This window comes from Lucilia cuprina, chromosome 6, assembly GCF_022045245.1.
Source record: "Lucilia cuprina isolate Lc7/37 chromosome 6, ASM2204524v1, whole genome shotgun sequence".
NCBI classification, from domain to species: domain Eukaryota; kingdom Metazoa; phylum Arthropoda; class Insecta; order Diptera; family Calliphoridae; genus Lucilia; species Lucilia cuprina.
The window spans coordinates 461,265-486,304 of NC_060954.1; the positions used below are offsets into that span (position 1 = coordinate 461,265).

Consider the following 25,040-nt stretch of genomic DNA (forward strand, 5'->3'; position numbering starts at 1 on the left):
AAGGTTTTTATAGTAACGCCGTTGAATTTTGCACGTCGGCTTCGGATCTCTATTCTCTTTGTTGTTCCATAATTCCGATGGAAACTTAAACAGAATTTGTGTCCAATAAAAAGAAATAAATTAACAATCAAATACAGTAAAATTTTATACATTGTAATTTAGTTAAATTACGTAAACCATTTTCAAGCGTAATCTGTGTAAATACTTACATTAATTGGTAGAAAATGTTTACAAAATTCCAAAACACCGAATACCCGAATCAACGTCACGAAATAAATTTAACGAAAAGTGTGTGTGAAAAATATAAAAAAGACCTTGTATAAAATGATTTTATTGTTAAACAACAGGATTAAATAAAATAACGCAAAACGCATAAAGAAAAATAATATGAAATCGGGAGAGATTTGCATTCACTAGAAAAACTAAAATTATGAAAAGTAGTGTCATGCTAATGATATGACGATTACAAAAAAGTAGCGAAATGATAAAATTGGAGCAAGGTTTTCCCTGGTGACGATATACGGGCTTTTCTGTGTTTGGTTATAAAGAATAATAAGAAAAAAATTAACGTACAAACGAATTTATTTTAAAGTGTAGTGAAAAATATAAAGTTAAATAAACAAATTTATTACTTTTATATTTTATTATTATTTATAGTTTATTATACATTTTCTTATTTTAGCAAAATTAGAACTCTCCATTCATTCATTGTTGTTCGTTTTTACTGCTCTCCCTTTTTTGTTTATTTTACATTATATGTGTACATACCTACATATGTATGGTATGTACATTGTATGTAAGTAAATGCAACGAGACAGCAACTACATCAAATGTGATTGACTCTCCGGGTGGGATTTTGTGCAACTATATGTAATTTTATTAAAAAATATTTAAAGCTTTTTTGTGCTAAATGAATAACTAAAAGTAAAAAATAAAAATTATAATAATTAAACTTCCAATGAGAATATTTATGACGAAGTTCTTAAATCTAAATCACAATAATATTCTTTCAACTAATGATACATACGAAAATGCATATAGACAACAACAACAACAATAATACTACATCATAATAAAAAAGTAAAATTGAATACAAAAAATGGAATAAAATAAAAATAACAACAAAAAAGTGCCTCAATGTATTGTACACGAAGATTAGGAAAACAAGAAACAATTTTCTCTTTATGTCAGGATATATAAATTTTTGAAAGACGAATATAAATTACAGGTAAAGTTCGAGATTTTTGTTTGTGAAACGTAAATTTTTGTAATAAAAATTATTGATTTACCTAATAATTATAGCCGCACAAGAATGGAAAAGGCCAAAGCATATATAAAAAATGAATTAAAAAGTGCTAATTCACAACAACTACAACAATCGCAGCAGCAGCATACTGAACATTCAGTGGCATCACTGGCACGTCCAACATCAGCAAATCAACAACAGCCGCCGCAGCAACAATTTAACTTAAATCAATCTCAATATTTTCAACATTCGCCACATGGAGGCATTAGGCAAGCTTCACCGCAACCCGTTCAATTACGCCAGCAGACAGCAAGTACGGATGGACAAGATTTGATTCCGTTGTGTTATGTTTGCGGTGGTCAGGGTGGCTACGAACCAATTAGGATTAGGCCCAACTATGACAGACCGTCCGAATCGTACTTTCCATTTTTGGAAAGACATGAACCACCTGTGGGTGTACAGCAGGTGACATCCAGTCAAATGTACGTTATGGCCTGTAACCTCTGTTATCGTTCCCTTAATGAACAATGGGACGCATACGAAAGGGAGAAAAAACCACATATACAACGAATTTATCATATGAAAAGGATTGATAACAAACCTTATATAGGCGCTGATATTGCAACACAAGGGGAATATGCCGCCCAGATGTTAGGATTAAGTGCAGAGCATCTTGCTCAATCTAGTATGGGATCAGATAGTCAGCAATATTCCTCCCAAGTATCATACGGATATCAAAGAACTTCACGTGACCCTTCTAATTACCGAAACGAAGCGCCTTATCTTGTACATCCTACATCCTCCCATCAACAGACGCACTCCGTACAGGGGGCCACTTCTAGAAATTCGTCACCATCTCCTGCACCGAATATGTCTCAAGATTATTATGCAAGAAATTCTCCCATGTCAACAACGAGGAATCCAAGTGAGAGACCACACTCTTTAAGCAGACCACAATCCCGAGAAGGTGGTAATCATCAAATAACTTCACCTTCCTCGAGACCGTCAAGTGTTCAGGGCAGTGCCTATGAAACACTTAATATTAAACCATCATCCTATGCCCATCATAAGCTTAAATTAGGTCAACTCTCTTATTCAAACTCGGTCATACATAACACATATGCCAATGCACAACAACAACTTTCGACAGCGCATTATCCCTCACACAACTTTCAAATGGATCATATAGCTTCACAGCAGCAATTGCAACAGCCAAGCCATAATTTTCAAATATTTAAACAAAACACTGCAATGTCACCTAGTGACTCTCCGGCAGCTGCCCCACAAAGAACACCTTTGTCTAGTCCATTCGGTGCAGACTACTTAGCGTCTCGCGAAACAGAAGATGTCTTAGATTTGCGTAATACGTCAAATATAAGATCGTCCATGACACCAAAAACGCCTACTCCAATTGCTACACCAACTCCTATCAACTCTACAGTTCCCTCAACTTCGCAGGTGAACAGTAACCAATCAAGTACGTCTATGGAAGTTGGAATATTAGATCTTTCCATGCCTGACAAGAACTCGACCACAGAAGTCTGCTACGCCTGTGGTGATGAACAGAGGCGGGGCAGCTTGATAGAAATCAGTACCCTTAAATCAAAGGATGATAAAATAGATCGTCCATATTTTCCAATTTTCTACGACATGCATCCACGACCGGCCCGTTCACGACCCATGGATCCCAGAGGTATGATACAGGCCTGTAACTTGTGTTATGAACATTTAATAAAACAATGGCATCATTACAAGGTAAGTGCATATACATAACTTTATAAATACATGTGTATGTATATATATGGACGCTTTACAAGTCTTAGTTTATATATATATTTTTATTTTTTCCGGAATTTTTATAATATCTCAGATATATGCTTATGGACCGATATTACGTGTTTTAAATATAAAAATTCTTAAAGCATATATAATAAGATAATTCGAGATTTGGATTTCGCAGATATCTGGAGCATTCTAAAAACTGAGCTAAAGAGCAGACGAAGAGAAATTTTGTGAGGATTTTTTTTTTTTGCAAAATGATCTATTTTATTTTATTTAGTAATTTCGTAAACGTGGCGTTAAGTATTTTCAGATCGTAATAGATCGATGAGTATTAAGCATTTATTCCTTGCCAGCACAAATAATAACAGGATTGAATTGAAAGAATCAACAAATTATATAAATACTTGCTTAATAAACAGTTTGTTTTTTTTTTAGAAATTCATCTTTTGCCGATTAAGGTTAATATAATTACTTTGCTTTTGCACTGTATATAATCTGTGCACTATAAGCGTCTACTACTTATTCGTAATATTCAAAGGCCTTTTCTGTTTACGTTTTTACTTTATGATTATTTTTAGAAAGAGAGATTTTTTATTTTCTTTCTCATTAGTTAAGTAGATTTATTTTTTATAGTTCTCTTTTGTGCTAATAGTCGGAGTAATTCACTAATCATATTTGTCAACTTAAAGTTACAGTTTTGAAATTTTGTAACTATTATTCAGTAACAAAAGTTTAAAGTACACATTAATTGCACCGAATCTACAAGGAATTTAATATCCATGTATTCTACGATCTTAATGAATATTAAAATTTTGTACAATTTACAAAATGAGTTTTAATTTATACAAATTTAAATCTGATATTTAATCTTGTTTAAAATCATGTTTGTTATTTTTTTTAATTTGTGTTTGTTGGGTGTTTTTTATTGTTTTGTGTTAGTGAGTGAGTGGAACAAGTGGTTTTCGTATGTTTTTTAGGGTTTGAACCATTCTTGTTCGATTGCCGGTTCTCAGTAGAAAATTAGAAGCAAGCTGACATGTTGTTGGCTTCTTCTCTAACGTGCCCCTATAATTTACTAACTTATTTACGAAAAATTGTATATATTTTTGTTAGATCTGTGCTCTCGTTTTGTTGATTAAAAAGCGTTGATTGTGTGTGCGTGTGTGTAATTCTTCGAAATCATTTGTTTAGTATATTTTATTGCGTTATTTATTTTTAATTGTGTTCTTATCGCAGTAGTGAATCAAACGCATATTTTTTAAATATCAAAAGAAATTAGCCACAAAAAATGTCTAGATTTTCGAATACATGTACATATGCATCTGTACATTAGGATAACCCTATTTTATTTGGATAAGAAAATACTATGGATGTTTCCATGCTACAACGTCGAAAGTAAAATTTAATAAAAAAAGAAGCCATGATTTAAATCCTCATATTATTAATTAAAGCGCTAACTCTATTTGAATTTTCAATTTATTTTTAAATCTTAGTTAAAATTCTAATAGTATTACAAATAAATGTGTTGTCCTTTTCGACATGTGGTGTAAACATTTCATAAATCTATTCCGCTTATACAAGTACATACATAGACAAATGTAAAATATCAAAAGTGCAAGTTTAGTACAATTATAATTATCTTATAAATATGTATATACAACACATATTACATCACGATTAAGTTTATAATAATAGGTATAAAACAAAAAAATGTCTAAAAATGTTACGGCCATTGCCACCATTGTTAATAGAGATACCGTTAATTCGCAACATAACAAAAGCAACGACAATAAAATAGTAAAAAATAATATACATCAAAATGTTGTTACACTAAAAAGTAACCAAAATAAAGATGATTGTGGTTTCAGTGAATCTTTTAAAGACGATATAAATTACTGTACTAATAGTACTTCTAACACAAATATCTCAAATACTGTGACTACCCATATTAACGGTAATGCGACAAAAGGCGGCCACAACTATGTGATTATAAATAAATCATTGGATAGCTGCGATACCACCAATGTATGGATGGATTATAAAAAACTGAAAACATATTTAATATTTAAAGATAAACAACATGAAAAGGTAACATTACTTCGTAGAGGAAATACATAAATAATTTTAATGTAAAAAATAACTACATACTAATTATTGGAAATAAAATGTAAGCAGAGACTTTATAACGATGCAATGTTACGTTAGAAATTAAAATTTAATATTCTGAGTTAATTTAGTATGTTGTTATAATTAAAAATTATAATTGATTTTTTACTTAGTTCCTGTAGCAGAAATACCTATGCTGCATTTACATATGTATGTATGTAGACATCTGATTACAGTATAAAAAAAAATTTTAATTTAAAAAATGTATTTTTTAATAACCTTTTTTAATAATTTATAAATTTTTTTCTTTTTTATAATTTCTATTTTGTTACAAAAAATAAATAATTTCTGCGTATATTCGAAACTTTATAGTTATCCTATTTAAGAGTGATAAAAATTTTACGGACAATGTTAGTTATAAAATATCTATATAATCATTTTAACATTTTTTCAGACTAATCAAATTCCGGAGAATGAACGTAATTACTATTTACGTAAAAAACCAGCATCAGCAGTGGAACGTGCAAAGTTTGTTTGCTATACATGTGGTGTCGATACACCATCATCACAATTAAGACTTGTTTATTGTTGTCCTAATGCAGAACGAGAACCATACTATCCATTTATACAAACAATGACAGCTTACAAAAATGCAAGTCCAATAAGTCCCCAAGGTACGTAAAATCGGGTAATAATGTTTAAAATTGTACAAACAATTCAAAATGGATAAATATATATTTTCTATAATTGGTTGCAGGAATGGTGCAAATTTGCTTTACTTGCTATGAAAAACACTCTAGTCGCGCAGAGGGAATTCAACATTCATCATTAGTTGCTTCGTCTGCAGAAAAGGTAAAAACAATATACATACATTAACAGTAATTAATTTTCACAAGTTTTCTGATTAAACACTCTTAATGATTGTAGTTTTGAGTAAATATTTCGTTAAATGTATATATTAAAAGTCAGAATCATTACTATTAGCAGTGGATGATTGAAGAAACAAAATAATATACAAATATTTATAATTTTTAAATCTGGAAGTCTAACAGCCCTAGTGTGAAAGTATTTTTACTTATTTTCATTTTAATGATAAGAGAATACAAAGGTGCCTGATGTAACATGAGGTTATCATATTAACAGCAATAAAATAGACATTGTAGGTTAAAGGTTTATTAAAGGTGATGTACACTCACTGATATAAATTGAGACAGTTTTCAAAAATGGCTTGTTGTAGGTACACAAATTCGTTTTAATTATTATTTAAAACATAAAAAATAACTTCTCTTTTAGTTATTAAGATTAGAACAGGTAATTCTTAGATAATTTGTTTTTTTTTTTAACTAAACAATTTATTTTTTAGTCTTAGTTAAGTTTAGCTCCATGCATTTCGTACCATCCTAATGTGTCGTCTCTGTATATTATAATCTTATCTCTTTTATTTTTAAGTACACAAAATTAATACTACAATGAGGAACTTCTTCTGTTTGGAAGTAGAGATTTTTAAATATTTTTAATATTAACATTTGTGTTTGTTTGTTTTATTCACATGTTGACATTGTGTTTTGGTCACTGATAAGAGTGAATAAAAACGTACAAACAGTTTGTGTAGGCAGATTTATTTTAATGATTATTTAACTATACATACATAAATATGTATTGTATACATTTACGTATGTATGTAGGACTTAAGTGTAAAATAAAATTTAATTAACTAACTGATATATGATTTGTAATTTAAATATAAATTTCACATTCATTTTTGTACAATTATGGTTTTATTACGTTCTATAATCTATAGTAATGTTGCACAAAAGGGTTCACGAATTTTTTTAAAAAGAATAACATTTACCTTCTTATAAAAAATAAAATCTTATAAAAAAAACTTTTGAAATGCTATACATAGTATTAATAAGGTTTTATTTCAAAACGATTAAACAATGTAATTGAACAAGATTCAATATTTTGTTATTTTCACTAATTAAGGTGAAGTGATAAGAATTTTTTTATTTAATTACTTTGTTATCTTTGGAAAATATGTTGTTTTTTCGTTTTTACACATTTTCGTTTATTGATAACGGTGCAACAACAATTTAATGCTATTGACCTATTCATGGCATGTGTTTTAAATATTTATTGAGTAAATTAGAAAATTATTAAATATTTAATTGAAATTAATTTTTTAATAAAATGTAAATGTTCCTTTTGTCGATAACTAAACACGACGTAAATAAATATTTACCAAATATGTATTGACTTTTTCATTGTAACTCCACAATATAGTTACTTTTATAACACTATTAGAAAATTATAATATTTAAAATTGGTAAAATTGCTTAATATTTAATTTTAGAAATTTCTTTGTCTGTATTATATATTGTAGGACAAACTTTAAACCATTTTCTTTGTAAGGAAAGATACATTTTCTAATTTCTTTTTATTTGTTTAGCCATCTGAAAATAATTCCAATCATTCGTCCACGCATCAGCCACGAGATATAAAAACGTTAAGAAACAATGATTCACGACCAACAACACCCACACTTCAAGTGGGAGGAACACAACAACAACAACTGCAGCCTCAAATTGAAAATGGACATGGACAATATCCGTAAGAGAAGGACAAAAGAAAACATTAATGATTTATTGAAAATAATTTAAAAAAATTTAATATTTTAACAGATGTTACATATGCAAAACTTTATGCGCTTCCAATAAAATGGAGTGGTTATCCACAAGTGCTGAGCACATGAATTCCCACGCTATGCATTTTCCTTGTCTTAAAGGCAACACAAGTTCGAATTCAAATAATAGTAATAATAATGGACGTGATAACAATATAAGCAGTAGCAGCGGGCCTGCCGTTAATAATGATCCAAATGGCAATAGAGTGTTGGCGTGTAAAGATTGTGTGAATCATTTGGCGCGCCAGTGGGAGTCTATGGATGCAGAGAGAGTACCATTAGAACATAGAAGGTTTGTGTTCTAAAATAACTCGAAAAAAATTATTTTTATAAACATTGTTTTATATTTCGCTTAATTTAGATACGACATTCCTTCTCCAGTCATTACCTCTTCATCACCAAATGGCTCAAGGCATGGAGGTTTGAGTATTAATACCCCGCCATCTACACCATCGGTTTCTTCAACACCAGCTACGTCCACATCAATTTATTGTTTTTTATGTGGTTTACATTCAGATTTAACCTTGGCTAGAGTTTTATATGCCAGTAAAGAGGTATTAGAAAATAAACAAATTTATAATTAACCTGATTTTTATTAACATTGTATTAAATACTTTCAGGGCTCGAGACCATATTTTCCTTTTTTACTAAAACACAGTTCCTTGCCAAAAGCTGAGCAGTTACGACCAGATTATTCAGCCTATGTTTGTACCTTTTGCTATCATTCCCTACTGAAACAGTGGCGAAAGTAAGAAACAACAATAAGTAATAATTAATATTTACCTCTGTTTCGAAAAGACTATTTATTTTTTTAAGTACAACATCGGAACAAAATATTGGAATTCGGTTATTAAACTTGTGTTGTATATAATTCGTAAAAGTTTAACACAATAAATTGATTATTGCATGAAGTGTTGTCGGCTTTTTGAAACATGGTTTATATTGAATTTATATATTTACCATTCTTAACATAAAAACATTTATTAATGTTATGTCAATTTTATTTCAGATTTGAATCGCAAAATCCTTCAATAAATGCAGTAGATCGGAAATATAATTGGCACGATTATATTTGTCATTTGTGTGGCATAACCACTTATAGAAAAAGGGTTAGAGCTTTGCCTGTTAATGAATTTCCATTTGTAAAAAATCGAAAAAGTGAAGATGGCCTGTTATTAGAAAATGGCGAATATGCCGTTGTCTGTTTAGATTGTTATGAATCTTTAAGGTAAATGGTTAAAATATATAGTTTTACTTTTTTATTTTCTAAATTTATTTTGTTTATAAAGGCAACAAGCTTCACAACATGATCGTTTTGGTGTACCAATATCTAAACGTGCATATAATTGGGTTCCACAGCCACCACCACCAGAAGATAGTCCAGATGTGGCAGTCGCGCGTTTACCTTGTGGCGAACGTTCAGACAGAGTTGTATGTCATCATTGGTTTAATTATCGTTAATATTTCTAATTGTTAATTTCACTTTTTTCTTTCTTTTGTGCGGTTTAGCCAATTAACACTGCCATGAGACCAGTTGCCTCAGCTAAAAAGAATAGTTCACCCAAACTATATGACAAGTCTAGAGATGGTAAGTGTTATTCGAATATCATATTTCATGCAGAAAAAAATCAAAATTTAAGCAGTTTATCAAGCAAAACAAATGGTAACTGTTGTACTATAAACACAAATACAGAAATTAACACATTGCGGACACAAATTAAAAAAATCAAGTGGCAATAAATGAATAAATATAATTTGGCTTCACTTAACATATATATATGTAGTCAAGTGCTTGATAATAATACCAATACGGTTTTCGTTGTTGCAATTTTGAGTTAGAAAGCGAGAAAACAAAATATAAGGCATACTTACGAGTACTTTACATGGTTTTCAACTAAATCGGCTTAGGGTATGGTTACAACAATATTTTCATACACATGGGGGACATATTAGTACTAACATGTACAAGAAACAAGTCAAGTGAAAGAAAATTACTTTTCTTATATTTTATAAACACTCAATTTAAAATGACATATTGCTTGCTCCCAAAATAAACGACAAATATTTAAAAAGTTTCGAAATTATCAAAAATAATTTTGTCTTTTGTTTAAAATTAAATTTGATATTTTTTTTATTAAAGTTTTTAATTAATTATCTAAAATATAACTTGATTTCTTATCAGACTTGTTTCTCAAATAAATTCGAAAACTATTTAATCCGAAATGATCACACATTTCAAATTTAAATTTGAAAACTAAACTTTTTAATTAGGTATGCATTTTTAATTCGTAGCAGTAAAGTTTTTGTGTAAAACATTATGAACCAACAATAGCAATATTAATATTGGCAAAATCATGTCACACATCAAAAAACTTTACATTGAATTGGATCTCAATTTTTAATTTTCAGATTTTTTATTTTTCCATGATGGTGTTTTAAAATAACATAGACTATTTCACATCCCTGTGTTTAAATTTCAGATCTAATCTGACCTGCGCTTATTTAATTCAAAAGCGTAGAAACGTATTCATCCTAATGTAAACACATTCATTTAACGTATATGTATACAACTTTTAAAAGTATATAGTTACAAAACACTTTATTTTATCGTCGTCTTTATACCCTTAGAATATATTGCAAAATATATATGTATGTAAATATTGTACAAACAACTATCCAAAGTAACTCTTTCCAACATGTGTAAAAAATAAGAAAACTCACAAACATAAAAATATCATAAAACTCTAAATATGTATGTATTTACATACATAAATAGAAATAGAACAACAAACCACCAACGATTCGTACCGTTTTCTTCGACTGTAAATACACTACCAAATGTGTTAAGGAAAAAGAAACAGTTATTTCGAACACATTAACATCAATAATGTAAAGTATTTTGAATTGAATTACTTGGTGTTATCATGTCAACCATGCAAAAAAAAAGCTCATATATAAGCATATTAGAGTGTCCGCTGAACAACTTTTTTTTGTTGGTACATTCCTATTACGATGTATGTATTACTGTACCGAATACGGGAAAAATATAAAATAAAATATTTGAAAGTGTCCTGAGCTCCCCAAAAGCGATTAAAAATAATTGTTTCACAAAAATCTAGTAGATAAGATTTCAAATCTTGCTCAAAATTTAGATCTTTACACTTCATTTTTTACTTTGACTAGATTGCATCATTTGAGACTTCTGCCTTTTTCAAATTTACGAAAAAAAAACTGTTTGTCGGAACACTCTAATGTATATCCTTTAATAAACATACATATACACTTAGTACATGATATACATTTATATATTAGGGGTATAACTTTGAAAGAAATTTAAAAAATATATTTAACAATAATAATTTATAATTTTTTTGTAACAATTTACGATATTTAATTCTACTTTAAGATATATTTTCTCAAAAAACTTAAATAAAGCTGTGTTGTTATTTGTATCTATCCATTTTTTATATACCCTAATAGACATACATACCTACATATATAAATACACAAAACTTACTTTTATTTTATACATTTATACAACTCGGCAAAAATGAGAAACCCGAAAATAAGTTTAAAAATATAAACTTGAATCCATATTGGCAACAAACAAGCAAACGACTAAACATAAAACCGAGGTAGTTCGTCTGACTATGATACAACGATTTTTTAAGCATTTACAACAAACATGTATGACAAAAGATAAACACTTCTAAGTGCTTGGTGTGAGTTAAAGAGAATAAAAGTATTTCAAATTGCAACCACTGAGTTTATGCTTATTGCACCTATAAACATTTTGTTAAACACGTATATTTACATACATTGATCATAACGTCGCAAAAAATTCAAAAGGACAGTAGTTCGGAATAATTTTTTTGCTAGTTTTATGAATAATGATTACAAATATTGCAAAATTTAAAAAAATCTTCATATGTATATGAAAGTGAAAGAGCAATATTGTAAAAAAATGTTATTGTGTTCTGTGTAAACATGTCTCTCTAATACACAAGTTTATAGGAGAGCACAAAGAAATAAGTTTTGAATATAGTAGAAAAAATGCAAACAATCGACAGAACTTTATATGACAACAAATTATCCTCTGCAAACTTTTAAGTGGCCCTCGTATGAAAGTGTGTGTTTTATTTTGTGGTGTAAAGTAAATACTACAACCACATTACCACAATGTCAGTGAATGTTTTATGCTTTTCAACATATTTATTTTATAGCTTGGTTGGGTTTTTGGTTTGATTGTTAAACAGTGAAATTCTCTAACTTATACAAAAGACTGGCATCAAAAGTCTCATAATATAACATCTTTATTTTGTAGTCTTCACCACAAAATGATAATACTTAAGAAATGCTTATAAAAAATTTAGAACAGGGACCGAATGTGAAATAGGTGTGCACATTAAAAACACTAAAATTATACTTGGTAATTATGCTGAAATTAATCATATAACCGATTTAATTAGTAAGTTACAGAACCTAAATATTTCTTGACATTACTTTATCTAACTAGTTTATTTTAAAATCGTACTACTGCTAAATGCATGGTACATCAAACAGTTTTAAAATTTTCTAGAATGAATGAACAATAGTTCAAATGCTGTATTCAGAAAGAAATGAAAAATATTAATATATATGTATATGTATATACAGTACAAATAGGCTGTTAACACATCACACATGCATACACTAATTTATTATATACAATATTTGTGATATGGCTATTAATTCTGATATCTAAAAAATAAAAAGCAAGGTGTTGTAGTCGTATGTATATGTTATAAAAACCGATACATTCTGCTGTAGCCCAGAACAAGTGTCAATGGGGTCAAGTGTTAGGTCATTCGACATATTGCTGGGTGCAAACCAACCACAAAATGGTTGTACATAAACAGTACGACCATACGCTTTCAATAATTTTAAAATAAAACAACGAAATTGGGACCGAACGATACTCCTAGTCGGAAAATTTTCTCATTTGTTGTGTTTATTAAACTACTACTATGACTAAAGCGAACGCATATTGGATATTATACCTTGTCAGAATGTATGGAATTTGTGTATTTAACATGTTACAATAATTAGATTCTTTGATTCTGGCACACTTTTCTCACTCTATTGAAGAGTGCAAAGTGCAGAAGAAAGAGGTTTCTATATTTGCAGTATCGGTATTTGTGTATACTACCAATTCATTATTTGAAGCATCCCCATTTTGTGGTTACATGTACAACATGTATGAGAAAAGCGTTGCATTTTGAATGAATATTGCAATATGCAGAGGGTTGGGAGAATGTTTTTTTCAACTAGGTGTTTTATTAATGTAGAAGATATCTACATATATGTATATTGCCTACACATACTCGTCCTCAATTATTTCTCTTTATTTTTGGCATTTGTGATAGCTGCAGTTCGATAAAACCTTCATTATAAGTTGGTGTTATTATCAACCGTACTGATGCTTTAAACCGCAGTTACCTTTTGTTATAAGATATTATTTACTCTCTCACTCTCCTAAATCAAACAAAATTTTTCAAATATAAGGAGAGGTGTGGTTGGGACTTTAACATATTAAACTTGTCTTTTTATACTCCAATTTTTGTAGATGTTTTAAATAAATACATTATATCCATAAACGCTTTAGTTTTCTTGAGTACAGTTTGCAGTGTTGTGTTTTCCAGACGATTACAAGTCTTTATAATAAAAGTACCCAACACTTATAAATTGATCATTTATCCTTTATGTTGTTCCTTATCTATAAATAAGTGAGGAAATACAAAAGGCAACGTACAAAAAAAAGATAACAATTGTATTTATTCTTCCTTAACCACCGGATATTATAATGGTTTCATAGTTGTAACTCAACACCAACATAATAAAAACAATAAAATAGTTTAAGGGATGAGGGGTTTGCAGCACAAGAAACAATTGTTTAACTAAAATTGTTTTGGTTTGTAGTAATCCTTAAATTTTTTATTTTATTTCTTAACCAACGTCATTATACTCTCTTTTTCTCTCACTCTCTACATTGTCTCATTTTAGGAAGAATAAATAAAAGTTTAAAAACAAAGAGCTACTAAGTTGCCATATAATTTTTGTTTTATCCTCGAAAAAAAAAATAGCATACAATAAAAGAAGTAAAATATTAGTCCAATAATAAAATGTTTTACTATATTCATTTCGTTAAAACATAAAAACATGTTTTTACGGTTATAAATTAATTGGACATAGATCGATTTTAATCTATGATCATTAACAAATTAAACATTTTCCAAAGAAAATTATAAACCTTTTTTAACAAAGGGAAAATAATTAAATAAATTTGAACTATTTTAAATCGAGGCTTTTAGATTAAATAAATAAAAAATTCATAACATTCCCAAACCTTTTCATAAAACTGGCTGCACACCATAATATTCAGTAAAACGACATGTCAACATTTTTAAATAAAATTAAAAATATAGTAAAACTTAATGGAAATATGGATGGAAAATTGAATTTTTTAAAATTTGTTGAACAGTTTTCCCAGATTAAAGGATTAAAAATACAACCTTAAAAGTCTGGTAACGCACAATATGTTATTTAAAGGAGTTTGAGAGTCATGTTGTGCATACTTTTTGTGTGTATCCTTACGGCATATGTATGAACAAAAATACGTACACAGATACATACATTGAACGAAAGGCGCGCGGAAATAATTCTCTTTGAGAGTGTCGAATATAGCCTGCGACTTGAGTAGTTGTTTAACAAGTGTGAGCAGCAAAAAGAATAAAAACAAATAAGGAGTCATTTATAAATATGTAATTGAGAAAGTGTTTTTAAACAAGTCTTTCCGTACAACACCCTACGTTAGTTACAACATACAATACTTACAAATGGAAGTACGGTAAAAAAAACAACCTACTCAACGGAATTCTATAAAAAAGAAGGAGCAACTCTATTTCGTTTCAATGCTTTAAGATTTATAGTATTCTGCAATACGATCATAGCTACGTTTTTCGATGCTGTTATTTGAATAAAGAAGCGAGGAATTGAAATGTACAAAATAAAAAAACAGAAAATTTCGACTCGAATTGAATTTAATTTTTACTTAAAATTTTTATGCATAAACTTTTTTCCATTCAATTTTATTTAATTAATCGGCAATGACTTTTGAATTTTATTTCATATAAGCATTTCGAAAGAATAAGCGAACGACTCCCGATCAAAGTCAAAATTATTTCACGAATCGATACTTTTAAACACATGTGTATAAAAATAAATAGGTATATTAAATATCATAGTTGTGTCCAGCAATCCTTAATTTATTTAAGTCTAATGTACAGTATTGCATCCATACATTAATAATAAATACTTTTTATACTTATAGACAATAGAATGTTTTTTGTGCCATCTTAATATGGTCACTCTATTTCAAATGTTTACTTACCTCTACTCAGTTGCTCCTGTTTATGCTGTGTACGGCATGCTAAAAGTCCTTACGTATAAGAGACACCAGCAGCAATACATACAAAGCGGGAGCAAATAAGTTCAGAGTTTTCAAATTTAGTCCTTTTGCAAACGTCGTCGTGTTCTTGTCAAATGTTCAACGGATGAACAACGTGTGTACGCATTTTACTTATAAACGCCTACTAATACTCTACTGCTCTACCGTTAAATTTATCCACAAAATATTTTTGCAGCTGCAGTGGCAAAGAAAACCCACCAAACAATCACATACATACTTACATGCATACATACATGTATGTATGTATTGTTTACAGCACCATTGTTATTGACATCCATATTCGAAAATTTAAACTTATGAAGTGATGAAAAACCTTTATGAATCGTATTCACTCTCTTAGACACTCACTTTTTTTTGTAAAAAAATGTCGTAACTATTTCTAAATCCTTTAAGAGTTTACACAATTTATTCCTACTCATATTGCGGCAAAATGCTAAATTAAAAAGTGTTTAAAAATTAAAGTTTTCATTTTAGTGTGAGAAATAAAAAAATAATTATATATTGTGTGCATTGAGGGGGCAAAATTTCTTTTTATGTCGCCCATCCCCCTCCATGTAAGAAACAAACATACATACAACACCCGCATACATATCTGAAGTGTAAATGTACAACAAGAACAACAAAAAAATAAAGAAAATAAAAAACTAAATTATGGTGTTTTTATGCCACTTAAAGAGAGAAGTGTATATAATAAAATAGGAAAAAAAACAAATAAATAAATAAATAATAATAACTAAAGAAGAGAAGAAGACATCATAAAATACAATAACACAACAATAGTTTAGTTTATTTGTTGGTTTTATCCGTTAGTCTTTGTGTAAATACTTAACGGTAATGTGCACGGAAGTTGTTGTTCAACCAAAAAATAAATAATTAATTCATACAATACATACAAATTTGTTAATACGCATAACTACATACATACGTATTTAATATAAAAACATGTGCTCGTGTGCTTGTCATCTGTAAAGGAATTGCATTTATACACATTCTATATGTATGTAATTGTATCTGCATCCTTAAAGAAGGGATGAAAACGAGACTAAACGTTCGTATCGTTTAGTTTATTGCATCATTAAACAAAGAAAAAAAACTAAATAAAAAAGCTATTTGTTGTGCCAAATTTTAAAATACAAATATAAAGTTAATAGATATCTACTGATATGTTCAAATCTCCCTAAGTTTGTTGATATAAAAAAACACGAAAATAATACACATAATTTCTGAATATAATGTTTCAAATTATTTGTTAATTCAGTGAGCTTGCCTTTCGTAAATAACTAAATTTTCTGCAATAGAAAATTTAGTTATTTCTTCTTATATAGTGGATACATCGTAGTGTGTAGTTGTCTATAAAAGTACATACAATCAAATATCGTAACACACATAGTATATTTAATGCATTCATTGTAAAAGTGATACGTAGATGTGTTGCTGAAGTCCTTTGAAATTTTAATCACTGATTTTGACGTCTGTGTAGTCTCTTCTTTGGTGTACCGACTGTTTTCTGGTCTATATTGTATGTATATAGAAAGATTAACACCGTTGGAATGTACCTCTTATTGCAAATTTGAAATCAACAACAATTTAACCAACATCAATCCGATTGTTACCGAACCAATCCGAAATACATCTACCAAACTCATTGTTGCTCTATACGTCCATACAAATAATTACATATGTATATGATATGTATTTATATGCAGTACATTTGGAGCTTTAAAATATACACTGATACCACTATATCAACAGTGTAAGAAATAATTAAACAAAATATACTTTTGTTAAATTACTGCTTCTGGTGCAATACTTAAAAATACTTCTTTTATTAAATCTCAAATATATGATGGAATGGCTACCAAGAGGATTACCCAGCATACATGCGCCAATACCAATTTGCGGTGAGTCGTTGGTAACGTTATCGTATGTACACACCAACTCAAAAGTTTAAGTGCTCTAGTAGATCTTAGTAGATTTAAATTAAAAATACATGCATTTTTTTCTTTACCTAAATGGAGTGTATACTCCAATAGTTTTTCCATGGAATTGTAAAAATAATTAAATATATATTGGGGATTTAAAAGAATAGAAATTATGATACACTTATAATGAGCTAAGACTGTGCTATTTTAATTTAATTTCTTTATTCCAATTTTGTTAAACAACATTACATCTCAGAATTCTAACAAATTCGAGAGAATCGAGTTACTCCAGAGCAACCAAACTTAATATTTAACTTTCAATGTTGTCATTTCACAACAAATGTTTGTTATTAAAATGCATTATTCTGATTTATTTTAATAATTACATTAATATGTTTTTTTTAAGATGAAACATCGGCTGATTTTAATTTAATGTTCCCTAATTATACAATTATGGATCTAAAATAACATTCGATATGAGGGTAGTCTATGATTTACAAATATGTCAAGTACATAAGCTATTAATATTGCAAAGAATTTTTATTTCAAAATGGGAATATATGACTAATTTTTTATATTCCTCTAATTGTAGCTACATATTATGTTGTAATACCCAAAATACTGTCTAATTATTCAATAATTTCTTTATAAAGGGTCACGTAGTTGAAACATCAGTATGTTTGTTAATAAATCAATTAAAATAAATTAGTGACATAGAAACATTTCGACAATAATTCTTTAAACATTAATAACTATATATTTTTATTGTTTTTGTTCCTTTAAGAAAGTGTTGTTTTGACAGCACGCAGTAATGACACGCACTCATACATCACCCATACAGTGGCGGCAAAAATATTAAAAAACAAGATTTCAAAAAGTATATATACATTTGATTTTTTTCAAGATAGACATAGTTAATTAATTTTATAAGAAGTTTTTAGAAATATTTTAAACCGATTTTACAAATATATATGTATTTACATTGCTCTTTTTTCTAACAGCTTTCATTTAATATATTGATCATGGCATTCAAAAAGAATGTTTATTTTATTTTTGTTGCCACTGTACGCACATTAAATGTTAATAAACGCTAAATGAATTGATAGTAACAAAAACCCAAACTACAATATTTATCACATATTTATTCAATAATTTCAAAATACTTTCGATTAGTTATTTTAGATAAAAAACTTCTCGCAGGATATTGTTTTTTAAGTTATTGAAAGCATCAGTAGAATCATGACAAATTTTACTTAGAACTAAATTTTATAACTTACATGGATGAGAAATAACGCCTGTTTGGTAAAAATATCAATTTTTTACCTACAATAACTCAGAGTGTTCTTGCCCGATCTTGTTAAAAATTTTATCTAAACTAATATCCAATAGAAGTACTAACCTTTGTGCAATATAGCCTTGGTGGTGATATGCAAATAGTCTTAGTTTACAGGAAGATTAATTTGAATTAAAAAATAAAGGTATTAAATTTTTAATGTTTATTAATATTGATATAATTGCAGTGCCACCTAAAACCACCCAGAAACGACCAGCTACTAGCCCAGCTCCTGTAGTGCCCACACCGCACCACTTACAATCTCCGTCAACGCCATCAGTCTCAGCTGGCAATGCGACAAATGTTGCACAATCACAGTCATCCGCAGCAAATATAAATCATAATTTAGCTAGCAATCACCTTGGAGCTCATTCACCTTCTTTGACCCAACAACAACAACATCAGGCACATCAACATGCTGTTGCTGCGGCTGCAGCTGCTGTGCAAGTTCAGCAGCAATTGGCAAGTGTGCCAGGATCTTTAAATAGCGCTGCATCGCAAGCTCGTGGACCTTTTGCATCAGCGTTACGGAATCTTGCGAAGCAAGCAGATATTAAGGAGGAAGAGGAGGTTTCTTCACGAGAGAGAAGCGAACGTAACGCAGCACCAGCTGTAGCAGCCCCCAGTCTAGGTGGAACTAGTACGAACGTTTCAATTTCTTCAAATCCAAATATTAATAGTAGAACTTCAATTTCAAATGAACGAATTGGAAGTTCATCGTTGCCGCAGACTGTAACTAATGATGATCGTTCATCAGTAGCTAAAAAGCGTTCAGCACCCTCACCACAGCCAGCTGAGAAGATAGCTCGTCTTAATTCCCAAACCAGTTCTGGTATACAACCAGAGTTATTGGCTAGAAGTGGATTCCAACCATACCGGTCAGATGAAAGACTAATACATCCTGCTGGTGCTTTTCCTTTGGACGCTTATTCTCCATTTGCAGGAATAACAGGCATGCCACCAGGTAAATTTATATTTTTGTTATAAACATAGGAATGAAACCTAAATTGTTTTTATTTTAGGCGCCTTCTTAAATCCAGCTGGTCTACCTTACACAGATCAAATGTATTTGGACCAGCGTTTTCAATTACTAAGAGCAGCAGGTGCACATCCTTCCCATCCTCATGCTGCTCTGTATCCTCCAATGGCATCCCCGTACGCTTCTCATTTGTATTCTATGATTCCTAGTGCTGCTTTGGGACTTGGTCCTAGTTTACATGACCGTATAAAATTAGAGGAAGAGCATAGAGCTCGGATAGCTCGAGAGGAGGAACGCGAACGAGAGATTCAACGAGAAAAAGAAAGAGAAATTCGCGAATTGCGAGAGCAGAGGGAAAGAGAACAGCGCGAAAAGGAGCAAAGGGAACGTGAGCAGCGGGAAAAAGAACAAAGAGAAAAGGAGCTGAAGGAAAAAGAGGCAAGAGAAAGAGAAATGCGCGAGAAAGAGAGGGAGGCTAGAGAAAGAGAACGCCAACAATTAATATCTGCTTCACATCACTATTCGAATCCCTTGTATCCACTGGGCAGAAATATTCTTGGATCTATGATACCACATTTGAATTTAGGACTGCGAGCACCTCCTTCAGGACTTCAGGCCTGCATCTCAACCATGTCTCCCTATCATGTAACTAACCAAAGACAAAGTCCTCATGGGGCAATGGGTTTAAACTTAGGTTTGCCCGGATTACCCGGAGTCTCTCCACTATCCCACGTGCCCTCTAATATGCCGCATCATCTGCAACAAGCTGCACTGGGTCTAACTCATCCCGGATTCTCAGCTGCAGCTTTAGGTTTAGCCCACCACAGTATGAACTTGACCCATCCACATATGTCTCCACATCATCCTACGATAACGTCCACCCATCAACTGGCACCTCACTCTACTGCAATGCTCACAACTTCCGCAGGATCTTCTCCACATGGGAACCTAAACGTTGTTAGTTCGAGCACTTCAATATCAGCCAGACAGTCAGAGTCAAATATGATAACTTCTTCAGCTCCTACCGTTCAGGCTAGCGGAAGTATAGTCCAACCAACGACATCGTTATCCACTCATATGTCTCCAATGAGTAGTTCACTATACTACAGTCATCACCCCAGTCATTTAGCAGCCATGCATGCAGCAGCCACAGGTTCTTTGTCAGCAGCATCAAATCAAAATAGCGCATCATTGCAGATTCCAATGTCAGGATCCGTAAACCCATTGTCATTTTCCAGTGCCGTTATGCCGGGAAAAATAACAACATCCACAGCAGTGTCATCCGGCAGTGCCCAAAATGGAAGCCTTAACAATAGAACATCACATAGCCCACACGCTATGCGGCACCACATAGCAAATGTCGTACCACAAGCAACAGCAATGGATAAGCCGAATTCAACGAGCATCTCTAACTCTATACACGAACCAACAACATTGGACTTAACTGGATCTAATTCAAATTCAAGCAATCATGCCCCTTCAACTGTCAGCAATACGGAATCGGTGCGAGCTACAAATCTTCAAATACCTTCAAACGAAGTAAACGGAGTAGATAACAGCAACGATGCCGCAAAAGAGCAGGAGGATTCTTCAAAGGCAGAGATGCATTTAAATGAAAAGAAACCACCGTCTTCACCAACAACGACAACGGCCATAACCAACACACCATGCAGTGGCAACAAAGAATTGTCAGAAGCTGATCAGCAACCTAGTCCTAGTACAACTGATGTAAAAAACCGCCGGCACAGCAGCCCCGGCCAAGGTAAAATTTCAGGTTCTTACACCTCCTCCAATACTTCTATTAACTCTGAACAACAACAGCAGATGGTTAAAGAAGTAAATCTAACATGTGGTAAAGAGTTTCCAAAAGTATCAGTGTCGAATCACGGCATTAAAGCAACACACACAAAAAATTCTGAAATCTCCCAAAGTCACTCTTCGCCTCAACCTACTTCTCCTCTTATTGTGGAAAGCGGCAAGAATTCCAAACTACCACCAATACCTCTAGCAACTGCACCTTCCAGTACTGCTACTACTTCTACAACTTCTAATTCTACTTCTACCTCTAACAAAACGTTCAAGACCCAAACGGACTTTCAACAGCTACAGTCTACAACCGAACAGCCACCACCACAACCAACACTACACCCACAGGCCCCACCACCGACTGGGGCAAATAGCACATCGGCAAACCCTCGATCCTCACAGTCTGGTGCAACAAATCAATCACCGGAAGTTGTATCCACATCTGGTGTCACTTCAACCACAAGTGGTTCAACCTCACCACCTGTGGTGAGTAGCAGCACCAATATTGCCGGCTCTTCGCCACAAACAAATTGTATCGATGAGGCTGCTGTCTCCAGTGCTACACCCACCACCTCAGTTCAGGCTGAGGTGAGTAGTAGGTGATTGTATGTAAATCAAACAAGATTTATATTCTTTCTATTACATACATTTTATCACTTATTAACCCGACCACCAACATTTATACACAATCTAAAGACAAAAAACCCAAACATGGTTGCCTTTTATTTATGAAAATGTCATTCATACTCGCGTTTCATCAATTTGAAAGGAATTTTAAGGTTCCTCTTACCTTTATTCCGTCAAAGTTGTTGTTAACCGTGTTCCAATCAATAATGAATTCATTAAAACAATAATGTGAAACAAATGGTGGAATTTATATAGATTTGAATACATTTCTTCAAATCAATTTAAAATTAATATGAATATATGGGTTTTCAGACGAGTCATTTGAACATTCAATAGAAATGGAGAACTTACTGTGTCCACAAAACTGTTAACAAGATTTAGTGTTTTTGTTTTATTATTTTTCTGTTATTATTACAATATTATTATTATTATTTTGCTTAACAAAATTATAAATAAACACTGATGTACAATTTTAATATAATTTTCTTAATACATACAAATATATTAATTTTTAGTTTGTTATAATTTTTACTTTTTCTCACCTAATTCAACAACTGCTTACTTCATTTGTAATAGTTTAATGAAAAAAATATATATTTATATTTGGAGAACAATTAATTTACATACATACGTTTAAGTTTCCATGAAAACACAAAACTTATCCTAACAATATAGAAGTTGTAGCTACTATTACTTTATTTTATTTATGTGGTTCTAAAAGAAGACGAAGATGATAAACTTTTTTTTGTCGATTGCATCGATTTTCATCTAAATTAAGAAAAATCAAAATGTATTTTATTTTTATTATTTGTTAAGTTTTTTGCTTTAAACGAGTTGTATTCATAGTGCATTATGTTAACACAATAAAATGATTTTAAACATATAATTATAAACAAACACACATAGATATACGTATATATCGAATGGAGTATGTAATGAAAAATATCCAATTGCAAATTTTATCGTAAATAAATGTTTTGAATTATAATTTCAACTTTGTACTATTGTTTCGTATTTTGATTTTAGTTCTCTTGTTTCGTATTTTAAGTATGCAATATATTTCGATATGTATCAACCTAATTCAAATGATTGATTTATGTATTTGCTTAATTTTCCCTTACAGATACTGAACCTAAACATGCGATGATTACGGTGAACAATTTCTCCAGCAGTAATGCTAACAGCATCGTCACCACGGAAGATACATCCACCTTATGACATCATCTATTCAAAAATATAAATAATTAGTCGAAATAAGAAAATAATAAAGAAATAAATTGTACAGATATTAAGAATTCCACACGTACTACATACATATACATATTTTCACTTAATACATTTAAAAGAAAATAGCAACTAACATAATTTATTGTTTTGTTTGATCTACGGTACAGTTCTGTAAACTGAAATTTGATCAGAAATACATTTTTTTTAATTTCGACTGTTTGAATTTTTTAATAAAAATACCCAGCAAAAATTGTATTAGTTCATGACCAATAATATTTGTTTGAAATTGTCACCTTCAGAACTGGTTTTGAGGAAAAGTTATGAATTCAAGGCACATTATTTGGAACGGTTCTGGAACTAGTTCTTAAATCAATGATTTTTGTTCAAAATTGCGAAAATTTTGCTGGGTATAGTTATTTTTTTAATGTATTGAATGGTTGAATATCACAGATCTCACAACAATCTTTAAGGAGCTCATATTGACTTAGTTGTTTGAATTGTGTGTATTTATAATAATTATGATTTTTGTTCGAAATTGTCAAATTTGTACTGGGTATAGGTTTTATTCTTTTTAAATGTATTCAATGGTTGAATATCACAGATCTCGCAACAATCTTTAAGGAGCTCATATTGATTTAGTTGGTTTGAATTGTGTGTATTTATAATAAATATACTTGATTTCGAAAAGTTTCATTTTAACAATTTCGTTTTTACAGAACATGACCGAATTCAAGTTTAAAGTAGTTCAGGACTTTGTTGTGTACATAAATAATTGTTTTTTTTTATTTCAGTTTATGATGGCATTACATATGTACATATATTTTTAATCTTACAAGATAATCCACATACCTACATAGATACATACATATAATATATGAATGTTTTACTCGTATCCTACAATTTATTTAAAAATTATTTTAAACCAATAGTAAAAACAGTTAAGAATATTCACATAAATTTTAATAATTAAAAAAAATACATACACATATACATACATAGATGTATGTGCATCCTAAATAACTATCAAAATATATGTAAATCATTCACTTGGCCTTTTTTTTGAAAAATTAAATTGTACTAAAACTGTAATTATGACTAAAAATGCCTTTTTTAATGTACTTATGTATTTGTCAATCATAATATTCGGATTGTGACAATTGGATGCCAATATTTTTTGTTTTTTTGGAACTAATATTAAAAGTACATGAGCAAGGAGAAAAGCGCTACTCTTCACATCCGAAAAATATGGATTTTAATTGTGTGTTATAGGACTTTCTTAATCAAAAATATTTTTATTAAAAAACTTACTCTTTAAATTAAATTAAACATTAGATTTAAAAAAATTGCAAGGAAATATTAAACACATTTCAATGCTATTTTAAAAACTTTCACTTCTGGAATGCAGTTATGCACTTCTCACGTATTCAATACTCTATTCAATAATTCTTATATACATTCGCAGTATAAAGGAACAATTATCTTCTGTAAAAATAATTTAAAACTATTTACAGGTTTAAAGCAAGAAAAAATATTTTAAAGATCCAAATGTAATTCGGTCTTCAACATACATCTACAACTACATACATTAAATGGCATTAATAAGAAGAATATTAACAAATATTTTAGGTTAAATAAATTAAATGTGATTTAAAGATTGAAAGAAGATTATAAATTGAATAAAATATTAATAAGTATTTGAAATAAAAGTAAATTTCGAAATTTGAAAAATTTGCGTCGTAATCTTAAAAAATAAAAATGATACCAAAAATTTTATTTGCATATTTTACACTATTTTGAAAATCTTGAGCCATCTGTGATAATC

The 25,040-nt window shown here is 30.3% G+C and overlaps 1 protein-coding gene across 7 annotated transcripts; it reads left to right on the forward strand.

The window, feature by feature from the left end:
• The first annotated feature begins 37 nt into the window (after positions 1–37).
• LOC111682388 (mucin-4) lies at positions 38–24,917 on the forward strand. Of its 7 annotated transcripts, XM_046953711.1 has the most exons (15): positions 39–197; positions 683–1,228; positions 1,303–3,001; positions 5,589–5,808; positions 5,892–5,986; positions 7,584–7,744; positions 7,816–8,109; positions 8,179–8,371; positions 8,438–8,565; positions 8,827–9,045; positions 9,107–9,248; positions 9,327–9,405; positions 18,767–19,543; positions 19,602–21,320; positions 23,115–24,917. In XM_046953711.1, the coding sequence occupies exons 3-15, from the start codon at positions 1,313–1,315 to the stop codon at positions 23,207–23,209; spliced, it is 5,811 nt and encodes a 1,936-aa protein (XP_046809667.1). In that variant the 5' UTR covers positions 39–197; positions 683–1,228; positions 1,303–1,312; the 3' UTR covers positions 23,210–24,917. The 7 variants fall into 7 exon arrangements, with proteins under 7 accessions (XP_046809663.1, XP_046809667.1, XP_046809662.1 ...); XM_046953707.1 differs by lacking the exon at positions 23,115–24,917 and having other exon boundaries at positions 38–217; positions 19,602–22,985; XM_046953706.1 differs by lacking the exon at positions 23,115–24,917 and having other exon boundaries at positions 40–197; positions 19,602–22,985.
• The last annotated feature ends 123 nt before the right edge of the window (positions 24,918–25,040 follow it).

Excerpts from the sequence above, each read along its gene's own strand:
- LOC111682388 (XM_046953707.1), top strand. The coding sequence starts at position 1,313 with ATGGAAAAGGCCAAAGCATATATAAAAAATGAATTAAAAAGTGCTAAT. Across the intron at positions 3,002-5,588 it reads AACAATGGCATCATTACAAG|ACTAATCAAATTCCGGAGAA; the intron begins GTAAGTGCATAT and ends ACATTTTTTCAG. Across the intron at positions 8,372-8,437 it reads TTTTATATGCCAGTAAAGAG|GGCTCGAGACCATATTTTCC; the intron begins GTATTAGAAAAT and ends AAATACTTTCAG.